Source organism: Strongylocentrotus purpuratus, unplaced genomic scaffold, assembly GCF_000002235.5.
Source record: "Strongylocentrotus purpuratus isolate Spur 01 unplaced genomic scaffold, Spur_5.0 spur5_scaffold_3, whole genome shotgun sequence".
NCBI classification, from domain to species: domain Eukaryota; kingdom Metazoa; phylum Echinodermata; class Echinoidea; order Camarodonta; family Strongylocentrotidae; genus Strongylocentrotus; species Strongylocentrotus purpuratus.
The window spans coordinates 37,409,409-37,427,483 of record NW_022145609.1 but is presented as its reverse complement, the minus strand read 5'-3'; the positions used below and the strand labels follow the sequence as shown (position 1 = coordinate 37,427,483).

The following is an 18,075-nucleotide window of genomic DNA, read 5'->3' as shown; positions in this document are numbered from 1 at the left end:
GAGTTTGCCGAGCGGTCCTGCGAAATAGGGAACGCTGGGAAACTCCTTAGAACCAGGGAACAGGTTATCTCAAGGCTCCATGCATGAACTCGATCATTGCTCGCGACATCAAACGCGTCTGTGTCATTCCAACCAGCCGGCGAAGCATTTCTATCTTTAGCGGATGATCACAGCGAGGTGTTGGTGGAATTTGAGGAACTCCTCCCTAAAATCGGAAGACTCCACGTAAGCATTAATGATGCCGTTCCGAAGTTGACGTTCAACTTAGAATTCCCGGATGGTGTCGGATCATCCTTGCCCGCCACGGCTACGCATAAAGTTCGAATATCTGCAGTTGAACCCTCCAGCCCAGCGGTTGTCTCCAGATGTAGGCCTACTTGCGGTCGCCAGGCGGTAGCAACGTTGAGTGGCACTGCGTAGATGGCGAGCAATGCGGTGACTTCTCATCAGTTGAATATCAGCGTGTCGGGAGTGCAAATCACCGGCAGTCCGTTTCGAGTGGATGTTCTCGACAACCCATCATCAACAACCAACGATGGCCAAGCTGACGGTGACTTGACATGGACGGATGCCTTCATGCAATGCGAGCATACAATCACGATTGTCAAGTTTCAAGCCCCGAACATCGTCTTCCGCGAGTTAGCAACTTGAGTGCCCAGTATTCCATGCTTCGGCACCAAGATGATGAAGCGCAGAGTGTGGGAGCCGACGACGGTCAAACATTCCGTATCGTCTACATAACACTGGTTGCTGGTAAGCTGGTCATGTCCGTAATGCGGGACGGTCAGCCCATCGCAAAAAGTCCCTTTTCTTCAACGTTAACTCACTGCATCCAAACTCTTTCATAGTGTTCTCGATTTGATTGAATTGTCAAAATGTCTGGGAATCATCGAGATTTTTATAGTCAAAGAAGGGACAAATTCACCCAAATCGTATTTACAGCTTTCACGTAGAGAAAATTCAACATTTATCGCCGTTGAAAGCACGAGATAAAAACAGTGCGCGAAAGAGTTCTTGAGCGCTCGATGGGCGAAATAATGCGACTGTGCAAATTTAGTTTGTACGAAGAGATAATACAGTGCATTATGGATTTGCCTTTAAAACAACGCGTGTGTGGGATTTTGAGTTTTTACAAAAAGACAAATCTCCAAGGAGATGAATTGTTCCATCATTCTGTAATTGGTACTTTTTATATGTTTAAAGGGCTCAACTTACTATCAAATATTTTTTAAATGTCAACGTGTGCTCTAAAAATAGGAAAAATCTTTATTACATAAAGTGACAAACTTAAATCTCGACTTTCTCAAATCTACTGTTCAACGCTCCTTGGCAACATTGTCCACTTTTTGTTAATTCTGCTTTGTAATTATATTAACATTACCGCATTGTAGAAAGTTTAAATTAATTCATTTTATTATCACATCTCCAGTGCCTTCCCTGCTTGCCTTGAGGCACATGGCTGATGTTTAAACATTTGGTTGGCTTACTTTCTTCTCATTATTTATCTTATGTTTGTGTGCAGCTATACATTAACATGCATCACACCCTGATCAATAAAGTTACATTTTGTCAGCATCGTTATCTGCGGGTACCCACTCAATTCGCCGCTGGAGATCTCAGTGGTGGAAAGCCTATACCATTTGAAGATCCACCAGGCGGTTTCGTGAAGCCAACATGGCATTAATCTACATTTGGCACTAGTACCCAAGAGAGAAATGGGGACCCGGTAGGATGACAAAAGCATTTGTGTTTATAATTACCTATATGGTATGAATACTCCCCAGGGAGTGGAGATTGGAGATTGGAGATGGTGCACATTGTGCGTGATAGAAGCAGATGACCGGGATAATGATATTTGTAGAGCGCTTAGAGACGGTAATCCGTATTAAACGCTATATAAGTCCAGATTATTTCTTCACACAATCTCATAATAATATGCTATTCGTCCGTTTGTCGGATTACAGCTTTTTATATAAGCTGTAATTCGTCACTGTAGTGCCACTTTGTAAAATTCCCCAGCCCTTTATTGTTTATTTTAAGGAAAAGTTCCATGCATTCTACATGTAGCATTCAATAATTATTCATAATAGATGAGTGCAAAATAATCTTAGTCGTGAAATCTTGCCTTTTACGTGACATTGTTGACTTCTATTATAATAGCTCATCGTTCGTTGGTACTTTGAAAGAACACTTTATCGGATGGTTACCAGCAACAATTACTAAATATCGAATACTCCAAATGGTCGATTCGCCAGTTTGTCAGCGCTGCGACGATATGTTTCGTGTAAATTAAAAAAAATAAAAAGTACATTTTCATTAGGAAGAAAAACTGCCGAGGAACATAATAAACCAATATCTTATTGTCTTTTCCTAAGAATGTTGTGTGTTTTCCAAATAATAAACTTCTAAAGTTTATATATAAGTGCTTTTTTGGCGTGGTACCTTGAAAAAAGATTTTCAAATTTACTTGATAAGTTTCCAGCTTTACACTAGTTATAAGGAAAAAACGGTCCACGACAAGTTACCAATTATCTAATTCCTACTTTTGAATTGAATTTTGTCCCGCTGTATACACAGTTTCGTACCACCGAGCATAATTTGGGAATACAAGGGTTGCGACCGTGTGGAGGGAAGGACGCAAAAGTAGCAAATATCATGATATTTATTTCCAAGGTATGGTATGGTATTTATTGCATCATGCATCGCAGTTACATATACTGAATTGCACATGGATATACATTGCATTTTAAAAACGAGAGTACGAATTAAAACAGTATCGATTACATACTTATAAGTGCACGTATTATGGCACATGTTTATCCTAAATTTTGTACCAAATGTAACACAAAAGCAAAAATACGAAGAAAAAAGGGGAATATGTACCTCAACAAAATATGAATTCAAAGTGAGGAAGAGAGAAGGAAAGGATGTAGAGAAAAGAGGTTAAAAAGGGAACATATGGTAACGTTGTATCATCCGCTCAATCTGACTTGCGTGCATAGAACAAATAAGCATTTTTCCATGAAAAAGTGAAGTTTTCTAAAAATGTGCGTTTCTTTCCAGCATTGGGGCGCCCGGAAGTCACTCGGGTAACATTTCATAAAGTATAATATAAAAAGACCATATGCAAATTGTCTGTACTTTTGTCGGAAAAAATACATTTATCCAGCACAATGTCGTCTCTTTTTGCGTTGGAGAAGAGCAAATAGCGAGTTTCAATCACACTTTGGCCGCCCTCGCAAGCTCTCACTCGTTTCACTGTGGTCAAGCGACTTTGGGGCAAGCGGTTAATGAAAATACTAATCGTTAGCTTTCTTCTGGTATTAAACTTGTTTTGATTGATTGTATAATTATGTCGGAATAAAGGAAACAAAAAGGCTTGACCAATAACTTATCAGCGTCTGAATTGACCTTTTGACCTTGAATTCCCTGATGCAAGCGCACTAATGACGTCATCTTCGCTAAATCGGTGTCTTTTTTCGTAAAATGCTACACTTTCACAATGTTTACACATCTTTTTTAATTATTAGTAAGATAATACATATTTTGTCTGATATCACTGCAGTTTTAGTTTTTATTTAATGAGTAATTTTAAAATAAGAGCCATTTTACTGTTTTAATTTACTGGATCGTACCATTTCATTCACCTGCTATCATTCTTTGTACTCCACTTGCCAGAACGCAAATTACATTTTGGTTTTATAGTTTTATCGGAGTCGTTTATCAACTAAATTATTCAAATTTATGAATGCTTTCTCCCCAGGTGTTTGTGGTGTTTATGCATTTCATTCACCTGTTTTTATTCTTTGTACTCCAATTGTTAGAATACAAAATGTATTTTGGTTTTATAGTTTCATGCAATCAATGAGTCAATAAAAGAGTATGTTCTGCACAATAATAACAATTTGTGTCCCTATTGTACAATGTAATGTGTCCCCTCATTTTGTAATAGTTAATTTATCCATTCACATAATGGAACTACCTGCCCGATGAAGCCAGTGGCCCGTGACCCCTGAGCACTCAACACCGTGTGGGAGTCAGTTTGTGGTCAACTTATTTTATGAGACAAATACAAGCAAACGTTTCCATATGGAGAGACAGAGAGAGAGAGAGAGATAGAGGAGAGAGGAAGAGGAGGAGAGAGGGAAGGAAAGTAAAAAAAAAAAAAAAAAGAAAGGATAAGAGACCGAGAGATATAGTGAAGGAAGAGAAAGAGCAGAAAAGATAGAAAGATGGAGAAAGAGAGAAAAAGAGAGATAGAGAGGAAGGAGAGAAAAAGAGGAAGGAGAGAGAGAGAGAGAGAGAGAGTGAGCGACAAGAGGTGAAGAAGAAAGAGAGAAAGAGAGAGCTAAATAAGCGGGAAGAGAAGGGGGATCTTGCCAGCAATTAAAAATTACATACAAATTGGCGATAAAAAGATAAAAGTATGTATTGCAACATTGGCATTAAGAAGAGTATTAATAAGATGAACACAAAATACATTGTAAACATTGTATGGTGCACCTAAAAATCTTTGGTAAGTTGTCTCTTTAAACAAATATTTATTTTTTTTTAAATACAGGCGGATATAGCAGAGAAGCAAGATTCAAAAGGAGTAATTGCAGACCTGAGTAAACTAATAGTGTTATTAAAGATAAAATAACGAGCAACCAGAGGCAATTTAAGATAAAACATGTAATTATGAAATCGACAGTATACACTACGAAGAGTAAAACTGATAAATTGAGGTAAAGCGTATTGGGAATATTTACATTATGTTTCTAAATTTAGCACTAATATAATTGTTCATTCCAAGATAGTTCATTGAATCTGAACTATAATGCATTAAGATTTGGCGAATTGTAGATGTGTTCAGGCAAAGATTGCAATTTGAAAATGAGTATAATGAATAAATTGTGATTTAAAAGAGGCTTTAGATAACTGGCAATTAATTCATATAAAGAAAGAAAAAGAACATGGGAAAGAAATGAGGTTACTGAAGATGACCTAATTTGTATCTTGATACAGAAATTGAAGTTATATTGAAGAAAAGATACATGTAATTCACAAAGTTTGGCAATATTATACTATCAAAAAAGTTGAACAAACCGGATGCCACATCATGGCTGGTTCAAAAGCTTTACTAGATAGGGTAAAGCACTTTTCTGTAGCGTTCTGTCCTACACTTGATTTCACGTAGCCTGTTACTAAGTCTCAACTGTCTTCGAAAACACTGGCTATCATGTAACCACTCACGAAAGTTACAGTAGAGGGACCTAACAAGTTTAGACAGAGCTGTTCTCTTCTGTTTCTCAGAGAGGACAGGTTACGCACTGTGAGAGCCTGACGGTAGGATTCATATAAATATCCACAGTTCAGTTCCAAAAGAAAGATTTAAGAAGAAAAACTGTATGTAAAAGTTCAGTAACAAGAAGTTGATGCTTGCTGCTAAACAGCGCCCTCTAGATAATGGAAGGATGGGTTCATTCTGGCTATGCTGACTTGCACGTAAAGGCAGTGGCGGATCCAGGGGGGCCCGAGCCCCCTTCCCCGGGGAAAAAAACGTGTAAAAACAAGTTAATTTTACCTTTTTTTTTTAGATGCCCCCCTCCCCTTAATGCTCACTACCCCCTCCCCCCCCCCCCCTGAGCGAATTATCAGCCGCGCACTGTTAAAAATTTCACTGTAGAAATTACAGTAAATTACTGGCAACTTTGTTGCACAGTAAATTACTGTAACTTTGACATTACAGTAACTTCCTGTAAGTTTTTCAACAGTAACTTGCTGTAAGACATTAAAATACTGTAAGCTTACTGTAAAGAAATTTTCATGTATAAGGTTACAGTATTTATTGTAAGTTCTTCTTACAGTTAATTAATGTAATTTTATTCACAGTAATTTAAATGTATTTACAGTTATGTACTGTAAGTTTTTCTCTACAGTAAATTAATGTTATTTCTCTCATTTACATTAAGTTAATGTAATAAGTACAGCTTTTCTACTGTGACTTTAGCAGTATCATCCTGTTAATTTTGTATCTATTTCTCTCATTTACATTAAGTTAATGTTATAAGTACAGCTTTTCTACTGTGACTTTAGCAGTATCATCCTGTTAATTTTGTATCTATTTCTCTCATTTACATTAAGTTAATGTAATAAGTACAGTATTCTACTGTGACATTAGCAGTATCATCCTGTTATTTTGTTATCTATTTCTCTCATTTACATTAAGTTAATGTATTAAGTACAGTATTCTACTGTGACATTAGCAGTATCATCCTGTTATTTTTTTTAATCTATTTCTCTCATTTACATTAAGTTAATGTAATAAGTACAGTATTCTAACTTGACATTAGCAGCATCATCCTGTTAATTTGAGGAAAAAACAAGCTTTCTGAACACAAAAATCATTATTAAAGTCTTTATTGGGTAATCAACGCTCCATAAAACAAGTTTCTCAAATAGTGTAACATTATGAAAATGCTTGCAAAGAAACTATCAAGTAAAACATTAAAACAAGTAAAACCACTAAAAACTGCAAAAGTTCAAGTACTCAAGAATCTACAGACCCATAGTCATCCTTCCAGTATCTCAAAAATTCTTGAAAAAATTGTTTAGATTATACCAATTCTGAAATACACATAACTTGCTTAATCCCAACCAATATGGCTTTAAAAAAAAATCATTCACCCGACCTAGCATTAATTTAATTATACGACAGAATAACACATGCAATTGTGCAGACATAGCGGCTTTAAGGCATTGATATGCTAAATCACAACGTATGGCTTAGGGGCACTGCACTTTCTTGGGTCAAAAATTATTTGTCGAACAGACAACAATATGTTCACTTTAAAATTCTGAATTGTAAAAAACTATTGTAAAGAATTATCTTCAATTGTAAACAAGACATATTTTATACACTTTTATCTTCCTTTAAAGCCACTATTAAACGACAACTACTATCAGAATACAATCAATGAAAAGTCTCCATATACCTGGCAGAATCAAGGAAAACTCTCTATACCTGGTAGAATCTCTCCAAAAGACATTACTCACTTTATTTTTGTTTAATTTATCTTTTGAACTAATACCCCATTTAATTTGAGTTGCTCTGTTATATTAAACTTGTAATCTTTAATACGTGTTTCATATTCTTCTGTATTTTTGTCTCATTTACATGCCAATTCTGCACAGAAACTTGTTTCAACTTCATGAGCTGTCATTTAATTGATTGATTGATTGATTTATTGACGGTAAAAGCCCTATTCAGCTACTCGGCTGGTTTACAAAGGGGCTGTGCAAAATAACAAAAACCGTAAAACATACTTGACAATAAGAAAATATACATGATATACAGAAATTAATGAAATAGAATTACCAATGTGCACAATGAACAAAGAAAATAGAAAATATGATCAATTTGTGTACATGTAAAATGAAAACATAAAATTATGAAATTCGTTTAGCTACAATATTGCTACGTATTAAATATGATAAAAAAAACATATTACCATATAACGTAACATATATCGTAATAAAATATAAGTTACTTAAAAAAAATATATTATTATATAACTTGAAATATGTCGAAATAAAATATAGGTTACTTAAATATAGGCCTAATATTTGGCAAATTCATTTATTTCATGACTTATTAAATTTATTAAAATAAAGGTGTATTGCATGTACAGACTAAAATATATGAAAATTCACTAAGGTAAAATAATGCTAAATTGCAAGTAATGTAAAACATATTTTGGAAAACAGTAAGTAAACAATCAAGCAATGCTTATGATGACAAGGCTGCACACATGCCAGGCTCACAGAATACATGTGCTAATGCTTTGTCTAGGAAGTTCAATGACCGCTAGACACAATTTATTAAAAAAGTTTGGGCTCCCTGTAGTTGGTCTCTTTGCATCAAGGCTAAACACACGGCTTCCTTAATACCACGAAGTCACGTGACTTTTTTAACCTCCCTCACTAACAAAATATTTGATTTCAAATTTCAATTTTCACTTGTGATGTTTCATATTAAGTTCAATTGAAATGCATATTAAAGGTACATGATCCCTTTTGCAAGCATAACATTTGCAAATGTCTAAAAAGGGCAAAAAGACACAAATACAATTTTAAGAAAGTGTGTGAAAGTAAAGGGTTCAGATACTCAATGTAAGTGGGATTTTTTTTTATTGATAATTTTGAAATTGATGTAGTATGTAGGCGCCCCTGTAATTTGTTCTGAATGTTAGTCTGTACTAAGATACACTTCTTATAATTATACAGAACATGTTATAAATTTTGCAAGAAATGACATTTCCAGTATATATATCTTAAGGCGTATTCAGACTGACTGGAAGTTCGAGAATACCAGGTATTCTGTGATCGGGAAATTTACCCTGATCTATCCCCATCAGTAAAGTACCTAGAGGGGAAAACCCCTTTTTTTCCAGAACAACAGACATGTTGCGATATAAAAAGTACCCCTATATGAGTGGATTCCATGGCCCATGACAAATCTCACTAGGATGGACTACTTTTCCGAACGACTGCACGAGGGTCATCCACGGATGGCATAAAGTTGCCCCCTTATTAATGAAACCACTGGAAATCCGCTAATTTGCGAATAAATGATATCACCTTCTGGCTACATTGTTGTCCATGAGACTTTGATCCCGCGTCTGGATTGATGCCAATCAAGCAACTGTTGGAAAGAAAAACGTATGAAAATAATTGATTTCACGCCTTTTCTTTACTTTTGTGACAGTGTGTTTTCTTCTAATGTTACACAAGAGCAGTTAAATCAATTGTTCTATTTTATCATGTTTGATGTAGATGTCTATACCCCAAAAAAATGGACTTGTTATAAAAGGCCGGGTAAGTTGAGGGTAAGTCTCGGGTAAATTCAGTGCGCATGCATGTCTGATGTTAGCAAGCCAATTCTTCCTATGGTGTCTTTCAACAAATAATGATAATAAAACCCACATTTATACACTAATGTGTACACAGCGGGCCAGGGCCATGACAAGCTTTATGTGCACGCGTGCATATTTTGGACATGCATACATCATCTGCTGTCCACCATCAGTACTGGCCATGTAATTGGAACCGGACTCCAAAGAATATTGCGCATTCTTATATTTATTTTTCACCCAGATGCATTCTGTAGTGTACTTCTCTGTAGTGTTGTCTAGTGCGTAGCTCAGCTCAACTCAGCCGAGATCTGTATCTGTCTCCACTCAACTCTCTGGCCCCCGGGCCATGGCAGCGCTCTGATCTGGACAGCACAGTGCATGCATGCAGTGCCTGCCAGTAAGTGTGCCGAGCCGCCCTTCGTGGCACAAGTTACATTATGTTTTTGAAAGACACCAAAGGAAAAATTCGCAAGCTACTGTAGTTTCAGTCATGCACGCGGAATTTACCAGAAACTTACTCGCCACTTATCCGACCTTTTATAACAAGCCAAGGAATGTAACAATCCAGCATTAAATATTACTTTTTGAAATATAACACAAAAAAGTGTTTTTCCAGAATCTGTCCCTATTCAACCCCCCCCCCCCCTCCCCCAAGTCCCTATTCATCCCATATTATGGTATCGATTCTGAACAGCAACTACAACAATTCTTAACCCCTTCAAAAGGACCATCTAGAGAACATTAAGCTGAAATTTTGCAACAAGATCATGCATGTCTTTTCTGAAAATGTTCAGGCGAACATACACATAAGATTAGCCAAATTATTGTAAGGATATATGTAATGGATGAATGCGACTGTATCACAAATTCATGAAGGTACTTCTGCATATTCTTGCTTATAATAGACAGGTTTACTAACATATTCAAATTTTATGCTTTACTGCTTACTTCTATCACAAAGGTTGTTCATGACAACCAGAAAGCTTGCCCAAGATTTACCTAATTTTCAGATACAGATTTACTGAATAATCTGTACCTGACCAATGCAAGTGGAAGAAGCATATATAAATTTGACTACATTAGTTAACCAGTTAGTTCACCATGCAATTACCGCTGAATGAACTCCAATGTCGTCGATGCATTTGACTGATATTGCAGATTGAGATTGTAGTACGTGCACAGCAAATAGGCTACTCCACATATCACACCATCTGCTTGTGTTGACTTCCCGATGACTTTCTTTTCGACGACCACCATCCACTTTGCTGTAGTGTCATCCCCTACACACACAAAAAGAGAGGAAATTTACAAGTCGCTTTTTGAATGTGTATGTGTGCATGTGAATGTTTGTGTATCTTTGTGGTAATTTTCTGACTTTGATGAAAAAAGGCAGTGGAATTTCTCCCTCTAAATCCTTGAAGGGTGGTGACCATATACATCAATAATGATAAAGTCCTATCTGAGCACGAGCAAGGGCAAATTATGAGAAAAGAGACAAGCTTGATCACCATACTTTGTAGACCAAGCTTGATATAAATTTCAAGACCTTTGCATGGCGATTACAATGCATGACCTTCAACGCAGGAAACTTATACATGTGAGCAATTTATTAAAGATGTGTGTTTGGAAATCAAACTGCACCTTGGATGACGAGATATGGCGATTCAGAGTGGTCACGAGTCTCCTCCTCAATCTCCTCAGGAGTAGCAGTCACCTAAAAATATAGACAAAAAAGTAAGAACATTTATATCAAGCGATGATAATCATCACATAGGCGTTTCACCTCAAATTATTTAATTTTGACATATATATCCCTGTCTATCTTCAGGTTTCAAAATGATTATGCAATGTCCTCTCAGATTTGATATTAAAAGCATCAGGTGTTAAGCACAAACATTAATGGTTTCATAATAAATGGTGTGAGAAATTAAAGTAATTTTAGTAACATTTAAATTCAGCGACTTCTCCATTCAGTTCATTAAAGGGGGTCGAGGTTTCTTTACAAATTTTGGGAAGTTTATTGAATGCAGAAAAAAATTCAACAAAAGACAAAACATTTGTGCAAATTCCGATTATCCAGTGTAGAGCTATGATTTTCCAAAGTTTAAGTTCGTAACCATTAAAATCCTATGGCATGAATGGACCCAGGTTTTTCTCAAATTAACAACTCTACCAGAATCTGTGATGTCACAATAGAGCATCTCCACATACATGTAGGCCCTGTACACTACATACCAAAAACATAAGTATACATGTACGTGTTTGTTACTAAGTTAATATTAGGACGTTATTTATTCTGCATGCTTTCATGAAAGGTCAAGGTCACACAAATAACTGATCTCTCAGGGTAAGGAAATTAGTGAAATTTATGTACTCTACCCATATTGAGAGTTGTTCTGGGTTTATATTAATTATACACATTTAGAAACAGAGTTGCCTAGTTAATGGCCCGTTAGAATTAATGGTGTCACAGTAACTCTCCACAGGATGGTGCGATTGTGCTCAAACTCATGTCATTTTGTTTGTTTCATTATTCTGCATGTGCTGAGCTCTCACAACTTTGTAAGTAAATTTTCCCTTTAAGATTTATAAAGTACAGTAAGTTACAAAATAATACTGAAATGCAACATTTGAAATCTTACATCTCCATTCAGGATAAGCGAGTCTTCTTTTTCTTTGAAGTAGCTCATCATCCCCTTAATAACTGCACCAGCAACAGTGTGCATATCGACAGCGTCCTTTTCAGCCACGACCTGATGAATAAGTGGCCGAACTTTGTTGTGATCTTCCCACTTCTCCTTTGCAAGAAAGCGGAGAATAGTTAGCCCCTTCTCTTGAAGTGACTTTAGCAGTGATGTGGCGATATCGATACCTGTTAGAGTTTTGAAGTGCTTCTGGAAGAACTCTGGAACAAATAAATAAGGCCACTGCTCTTTTAGCTCACTAACTGGAAGTGGAGCTCCATTTATCATTTTTCTCTGCAGGTAATAAGTGTGATCCATCAAAATGTCAATTTCACCTGTAGACGATTCTTCTGGGCCTCTTTGCGTGTAAATGTCTTTCAGCGACTCTTTTTTTTCACCGAGAGACTCCAACGTTTCTCCCTTTGGAAGAGAGGGTTGCCATTTGATGCATCCGTATACGTCCGTAGGTTTAGTGACTTTGTTGCTTCCTTCTTTTGGCTTTCTACTGGTCCTATGCCGAGTCAGTGTGTTGTTCCTATTTACATGCTCTACACGCGTTTTCATTTGGGCAAGAAGGGAATAATGACCGGAACCAAGCTTGCTTCTGTCTTCATTCATGTCACAAAAGCTCTGTGGCCATTCGCTTACAATTCTCCTGGCAACAATATCACATTTGGATCTTATCGGATTATGGTCATGTTTCATCATCAAACTTACAAAACCTCGAATTGCATTGCTCCTTTCAGTAGGCGAAAGACGCTCTCCAGCCTCGAGTTTAACTGCAATATGATCCGGCATGTCTATTCCGCTGATATCAATTGTTTCTGGCCAGTTACTTGTGGTTGTACCATGCCTTTTGCTACCTGATGGCGATGCATCTCCAATGCTGCGAGATTGCGTAGTAACTGTATCTGGATTGATTTCTAGAAAATAAAGTAAATATTTTGTACAGAAGAATATTAGAATGCATCAAAACTCGTTTATAAATATGGAACAACAGAGAAATGTTTCTGCCCCAGCCCGCGCTTAAAATTACTAGAATACTGAAATTTATGAAACACCAGGCGAGAATTTGTTGTGTCTGTGTCATTGTGCCGTGGCAAGGCTCTAAAGTTAGCATAATAGTTGGTAACAAAGCAAAATTGTATAATTTTTACACCATATACTTTATCACTTTTATACCCCTAAGATAATTTTGAAGATTGCCATGGATAAAGTTCTGTGTGCCAGTGAAATGATTTATCATCATTATCATTATGAAAGAAATAAGCTTTTAAGGTCTAAATTATACATGTAGGCTGAAAGAAGAACCACATGAAGCTGCTTGAAGTAAAAACTGACACATACATCTAATTTTAGTGATATACAGAGCAGAAATGTTCTCTTTTTTTTATGTCATACATGTACCAAATGGAAGAGAGGGGGGAAAAAACATATTCGATGGAAATGTTCTTTTTTGTATACACTTTTTAATTTACATGTAAACGACATACCGGTCTCTTTCCAGGTACAAAGGAGCCTACGGCAATGGATCGGCTTTATCAGATCTACAATATCATCTTCCTGTACAAACTGGAGATCATCCCTGGTGTCAACCCCCTTGGAGCGTAGTCTTTCTAGAATAGCATCCAGCAGTGGCTCTGATAACATTGGTAGCACAGACTTGACTTCCTTCCTTATGTTTTCCATGATCCCTTTCGAAGATGTGCAAAAGTGTCTGCAATCATCCAACAATCAAACATTTATTAAAGGTATATGTACATGAACATGTTTTGATGACATGTAGAAGTAGGCTCTATGTAAATATTCAGAATATCTTCTCAAATACACATATTTGACGAGTGAGCTGCATACTAGCTGGTAGAGTTGCTTGTAAAATGTTATTCATCTACAACAGCATGGTGTAATGGTATTAAGCAACATCCAAAAGCACTATACATTGGCAATGGGTAGAAGTCTAATAATTTCTCTACAGCCACACATCTGAATTCTCGGTCACTGTCGCTACCAGGATTGTCAACAAGATCATAAACGCCCAAGTCTATTAGGCGCACTGCATTATGCACCTGTGTAACAAAGTACAGGGAATCCATATGAATTAAAGCAAGTTCAATTTGACCAACAACAAGTTCATCTTCAGATCGACCAAGAACAACAAACATGCCCTTTTTGTAGGTTGTGCCTTTATATGTTACCCTGTGTGCTACATGTACATCCATCTCTTTGCTGTAGAAACTACAATTTGAGATACAAGTCTTTATCTTCTCATGACATGCATTTGCTGCAAATGGCAAACTCTTCTCTACTATCAAAGTGGGAGGGAACAAGAAACCTGCACCAAGGTAAGCCTGTAATAGCTGATGCTTGTGAGCAAGTGTCTTGCACACATTCTTGAAATTCTGAAGTTTCCTGCAACATTGTTTAAAGAAAGTGTGCTTGCTTTCAAACCGTAGCGTCCAAAGACGAATCAACGGTCCAAACTGAGATATGAGCCATGGGTAATGCAAAACGAAGTGGTGCTTTGGTTTCAGCGAGTATTCTGGAAATATATCACACACATCGCTGATGTATTCTTCAATAAGAACCTGGAGATAAGCTATTTGGTTAGTAGATATTACTGATGCACATATCAGCTCAACAATTTCTCGAAGTTTCAAACAAAGCTGCCATACGTTGTCTTCTACAGGATTCTTTATTCTGTTGCCAACTATCACAGGAAGTAATCTCAACAGGCACCAGTTCTGGACTGCATGACCTCCTAACTTTTTTCCATTCACATTTACTGTGCAAGGTTTGTTGTTGACATCACTTCCAAGATAAGTGAACTGAGTTATTGACCTGTTCAGTTGTTCATAGGTGAAGTATTTCTTCACCTTGACAAGGTTACAGATGAACAATGACAAGTCTACAGAAACAATTCCTTCGAAAAGATCGTGACCCAGGCAAGGTGGTAAACCTGGCTTGCAGACATGAAAGTTTGACACTTTATTGAAAATGGAATCAAACTTGACACCGTCAATCACATTTTCGTCAGTATTGGTAGGATGTAGTGCTTGTTTATAGTTCTCCTCTGTTCTGATACTACCTGTTGCAAGTGGGTTCTCTCGAAAAGAGTCCCTCCGAATAATGCAATAGCGACAAAAAAAATGGCTTGTGCTAAAGTTCTCGGTAAAACCTCCAATGTTATGAGACCCCAAATTGTCTCCTGCGATTGCGAGTAGTGTACCTTTAACACATGTTTCGTCATCCAGAATAATACCACTATCTTCTAATGACTGAAGGTCACTGATGAGACGACTAAAAACAGCGCTGGCTCCAAATTCCTTATAATCCTGTTCGTTGCAGAGCAACACCAATTGCATATGATCAATGTTTGATCTATTGTAGGGCTGTATATCAGCGAGGGTAGCATACACAGCTAGAATTTTATGTTTTTTTTTCCCACTGCCTAGTGGATTTACTACTTCGAAAGAATCTTGGTACAATATGAGTGTTACTGCTGAGTTTTTATGCAAAGGCTCATCTTTTGGGAATGCTCTGCCATCATAAACATCACGTAGAATGGTCCTTTGTAAAGCAGGTTGAGCTTTATGAGTCTCTTTGTAATCTTTGATAAATGAGTTCTGCTTGAATAATGCTCTTAGTGTGTCTTGAATTTTAATGTATTGGCAAAATCGCTGTTTGCCAAACTGATCTTCTCCTAAATATATCTCAGTTGGGGAAACATAATCAAAAACTGCTTTAAAATGTGATTTTCTTGTAGACTCTGATCGAAATTCTTTACAATTTGAAGCACTGAACAAATCCTCAGATTTAAATAAAGTTAAAACGTTGGTAACCTCATCATCGGTAATTCCTATTCCTTCAAGTTTCTTTTTTAATTTTGGTATCAAATTTTGTTGGCTTAATGCATGAATATCCTGAACTGTGTCAATTATTTCCTGAATTGTAGAGTTGGGCAGTAGTAATTTTGCCTCCAACTTCAGATAAAACAAGGATAAGCTGTGTTTGAATGAGTCAGCGGATACATCTACTTCATCATCTGTCACACTTTCCTCGTCACTTGAGTGCAGTCTTCCAGGAAACTCCTGATTATTTTCTTGGGCGGATTCAGTTAACACAGTACCAGTTTCACTTGAAGTTGAGTCTAACTGAATCTGGTCTAACTTATTGTGAACTCTTGATATATGTGACGCAAAAGACGACCTCACTGAAAAACGTTTTTTGCAATTGGCAAAAGGACAGCGTATTTCAACTCCGTGTTTGATATGAACTCTAAGATGAGAAAGTATGTCATGGATTTCCTCACATTTTACAGCACAGAGTGGACAATTCCAGGTAGAAACGCAGAAAAACTGGGCATCTTTTTTTCTTGAAAATGGTTGATGATCCCTATGCACATGGGTTTTGAAGGATGAATAATTTCTGAATGTTCGATTGCAGCCAGGAACACCACACGGGAAATCGAAATTCACCACATTTCTATGGACTGAAAAGTGTTCAGAAAACCGCTTCAATGATCCAGAAGAATGATTACATAGCTTACAAACGTACATGGGTATATGATGTCCATGTAGAGCATCCGTCTGATTAGTGTTTCAGCATGCACACTGTGTGACTTCAGCAGTAATCCATGGCATACTGCAAGAAAGAAAAGCGGAAAACAATACCTTTAATATGCATACGTACACATAACTTTTTATGTACAGCATTGACAGATTAAAAGTTATTTAAATGACAAATGAATAATAAAAAAAAAAGATAAAGGACAAAAAATACAAAAGAAAATCGAAAGAAAAACATAAATTCATCAAATATAACCAGTTGTCACGAGCCTCCTGATGATGACTGTATGCGAAACCTTCCGCAAAAAAACATTTGATTTCACGGCTATGAATGTTACTACATAAGTGAAATTAACATTCATTTGCGGTAAATGAAACTACAATAGATTTCTGTAAAACAAATTTACAATCCTTAAAGACAAAAATTACTGTAATTTACTGTTAGTATTTGAAGAACCTACGGTAACAGCAATTTACTCTAAGAAATGCAGTGATTTACTGTAGGAAAGTTTACAGGCAGATACTTTGAGTAAAAATTGATGGTAACTTACTGTAGATATAACCTACAGTTACTGTAAATTAAAATTACAGTGAATTACAGTAGACAAGTACTCAAAATTAATATGAAATAAAATTACTGTAATTTACTGTAAACTAGCAGTAAGTTACTGTAAATTACAGTAATTACTCAGTAATTTTACAGTAACTTACTGCCAGTTACGGAATGGCCTATTTGGTTGCTATGACAACGCTGCGACCTTCAAAAAAGTAAATTACAGTAATTTTACAGTAAATTACAGTAATTTTAAAGTAACTTACTGTAAATTACTAAGTAACAGTAAAATACTAAGTAATTTTACAGTAACTTACTGTAATTTTATTTCATATTTTAACTTTTAAGTAAAATTACACTATGCAGCAGGATTGCCAGTACTTTGCTGTAATTTCTTCAGTAACGTGCTGTAGACTACACTACATGAGCTTAGACTTGTGCGTATTCAACTGATCACGCAGTGTGCTCATGATGGACTGATGCTGTAGTCGATCGTAGTGTGTGCGGTGTCGTATAAGTTATAAGTCTTGATGGTCTTGACGTTAGACATTTCCAATTTAACGTGAGCATGCATATCCATGTGCAATGGCATCGCATTGACAGTGACACTGTACGCTGGTACTGCAGTACAGTGTCATGTGCTGCACTAACACTACCGACTCTGTCCCACACACCACAGCACAGCACGTACAGTACACATATACCGTAGACGGAACAATTACAAACACAATCCCTATACTTTCCACAGTCTGACAATTCTTCACTTCAGCGGGATACAAATCAAATCATGACTCTGATAATTGGCAATCTGTAACTTACCTCGGATCCCCTTGGAATTGACTTATTGGTCATCAATATCCCAGCTCGAGGATCAGGACCAGGAACAGAACAGATTCAGATTCGTTGCTCAGGATCAGGCCGGCCAGCTCAGCTATCTCAGCTCAAATCTTTGCAGAAAATTAAAAATGGCGGCGCGGCGTGGCGGGCTAGCGCGGGAGCCAATCACGTGCAACGCATACGCGCATATGCAGCCGATCCGCCTAATGCGCATGTGCGCTGTATCCCACAATGCTTTTTGCACGCTCCTTTATACTAGCTTACTGTAGATATTTGTTCCCATGCTCTACGACACTGATGTTTACAGCAATATACTGTACAGCAACGTACTTATACAGTTAATTATCGTAAAATCGTTATTACAACATATTACTGTTGTAAATCACAGTATTTTACTGCATGAGTTACAGCAAATTTTTACAGTGCGGCTGTTTCGCCGCTAAATATTTTCTCTCGAATTGGGCCCCTCCCCTGCCGCCGGCTGGATCCGCCCCTGCATATAGGCCTGTTGTGATCAGCGAGCATGCAGTGTCGCGAAC

The 18,075-nt window shown here is 37.0% G+C and overlaps 1 protein-coding gene across 3 annotated transcripts; it reads right to left on the bottom strand.

Annotated features, from left to right (window-relative positions):
• Positions 1-6,386: 6,386 nt before the first annotated feature.
• On the bottom strand, positions 6,387-17,779 carry LOC105444030. 3 transcript variants are annotated; one of them, XM_030996020.1, is made up of 7 exons: positions 17,519-17,779; positions 16,136-16,222; positions 13,075-13,298; positions 11,540-12,504; positions 10,539-10,611; positions 9,998-10,177; positions 6,387-8,686 (listed from the first exon to the last, which is right to left on the bottom strand). In XM_030996020.1, exons 3-6 carry the CDS (start codon positions 13,268-13,270, stop codon positions 10,005-10,007), a joined length of 1,407 nt encoding a protein of 468 aa, XP_030851880.1. In that variant the 5' UTR covers positions 13,271-13,298; positions 16,136-16,222; positions 17,519-17,779; the 3' UTR covers positions 6,387-8,686; positions 9,998-10,004. The 3 variants fall into 3 exon arrangements, 2 of the variants coding, with proteins under 2 accessions (XP_030851880.1, XP_030851879.1); XM_030996019.1 differs by having other exon boundaries at positions 10,009-10,177; XR_004066102.1 differs by lacking the exons at positions 11,540-12,504; positions 13,075-13,298 and having other exon boundaries at positions 10,009-10,177.
• Between the last annotated feature and the right edge of the window lie 296 nt (positions 17,780-18,075).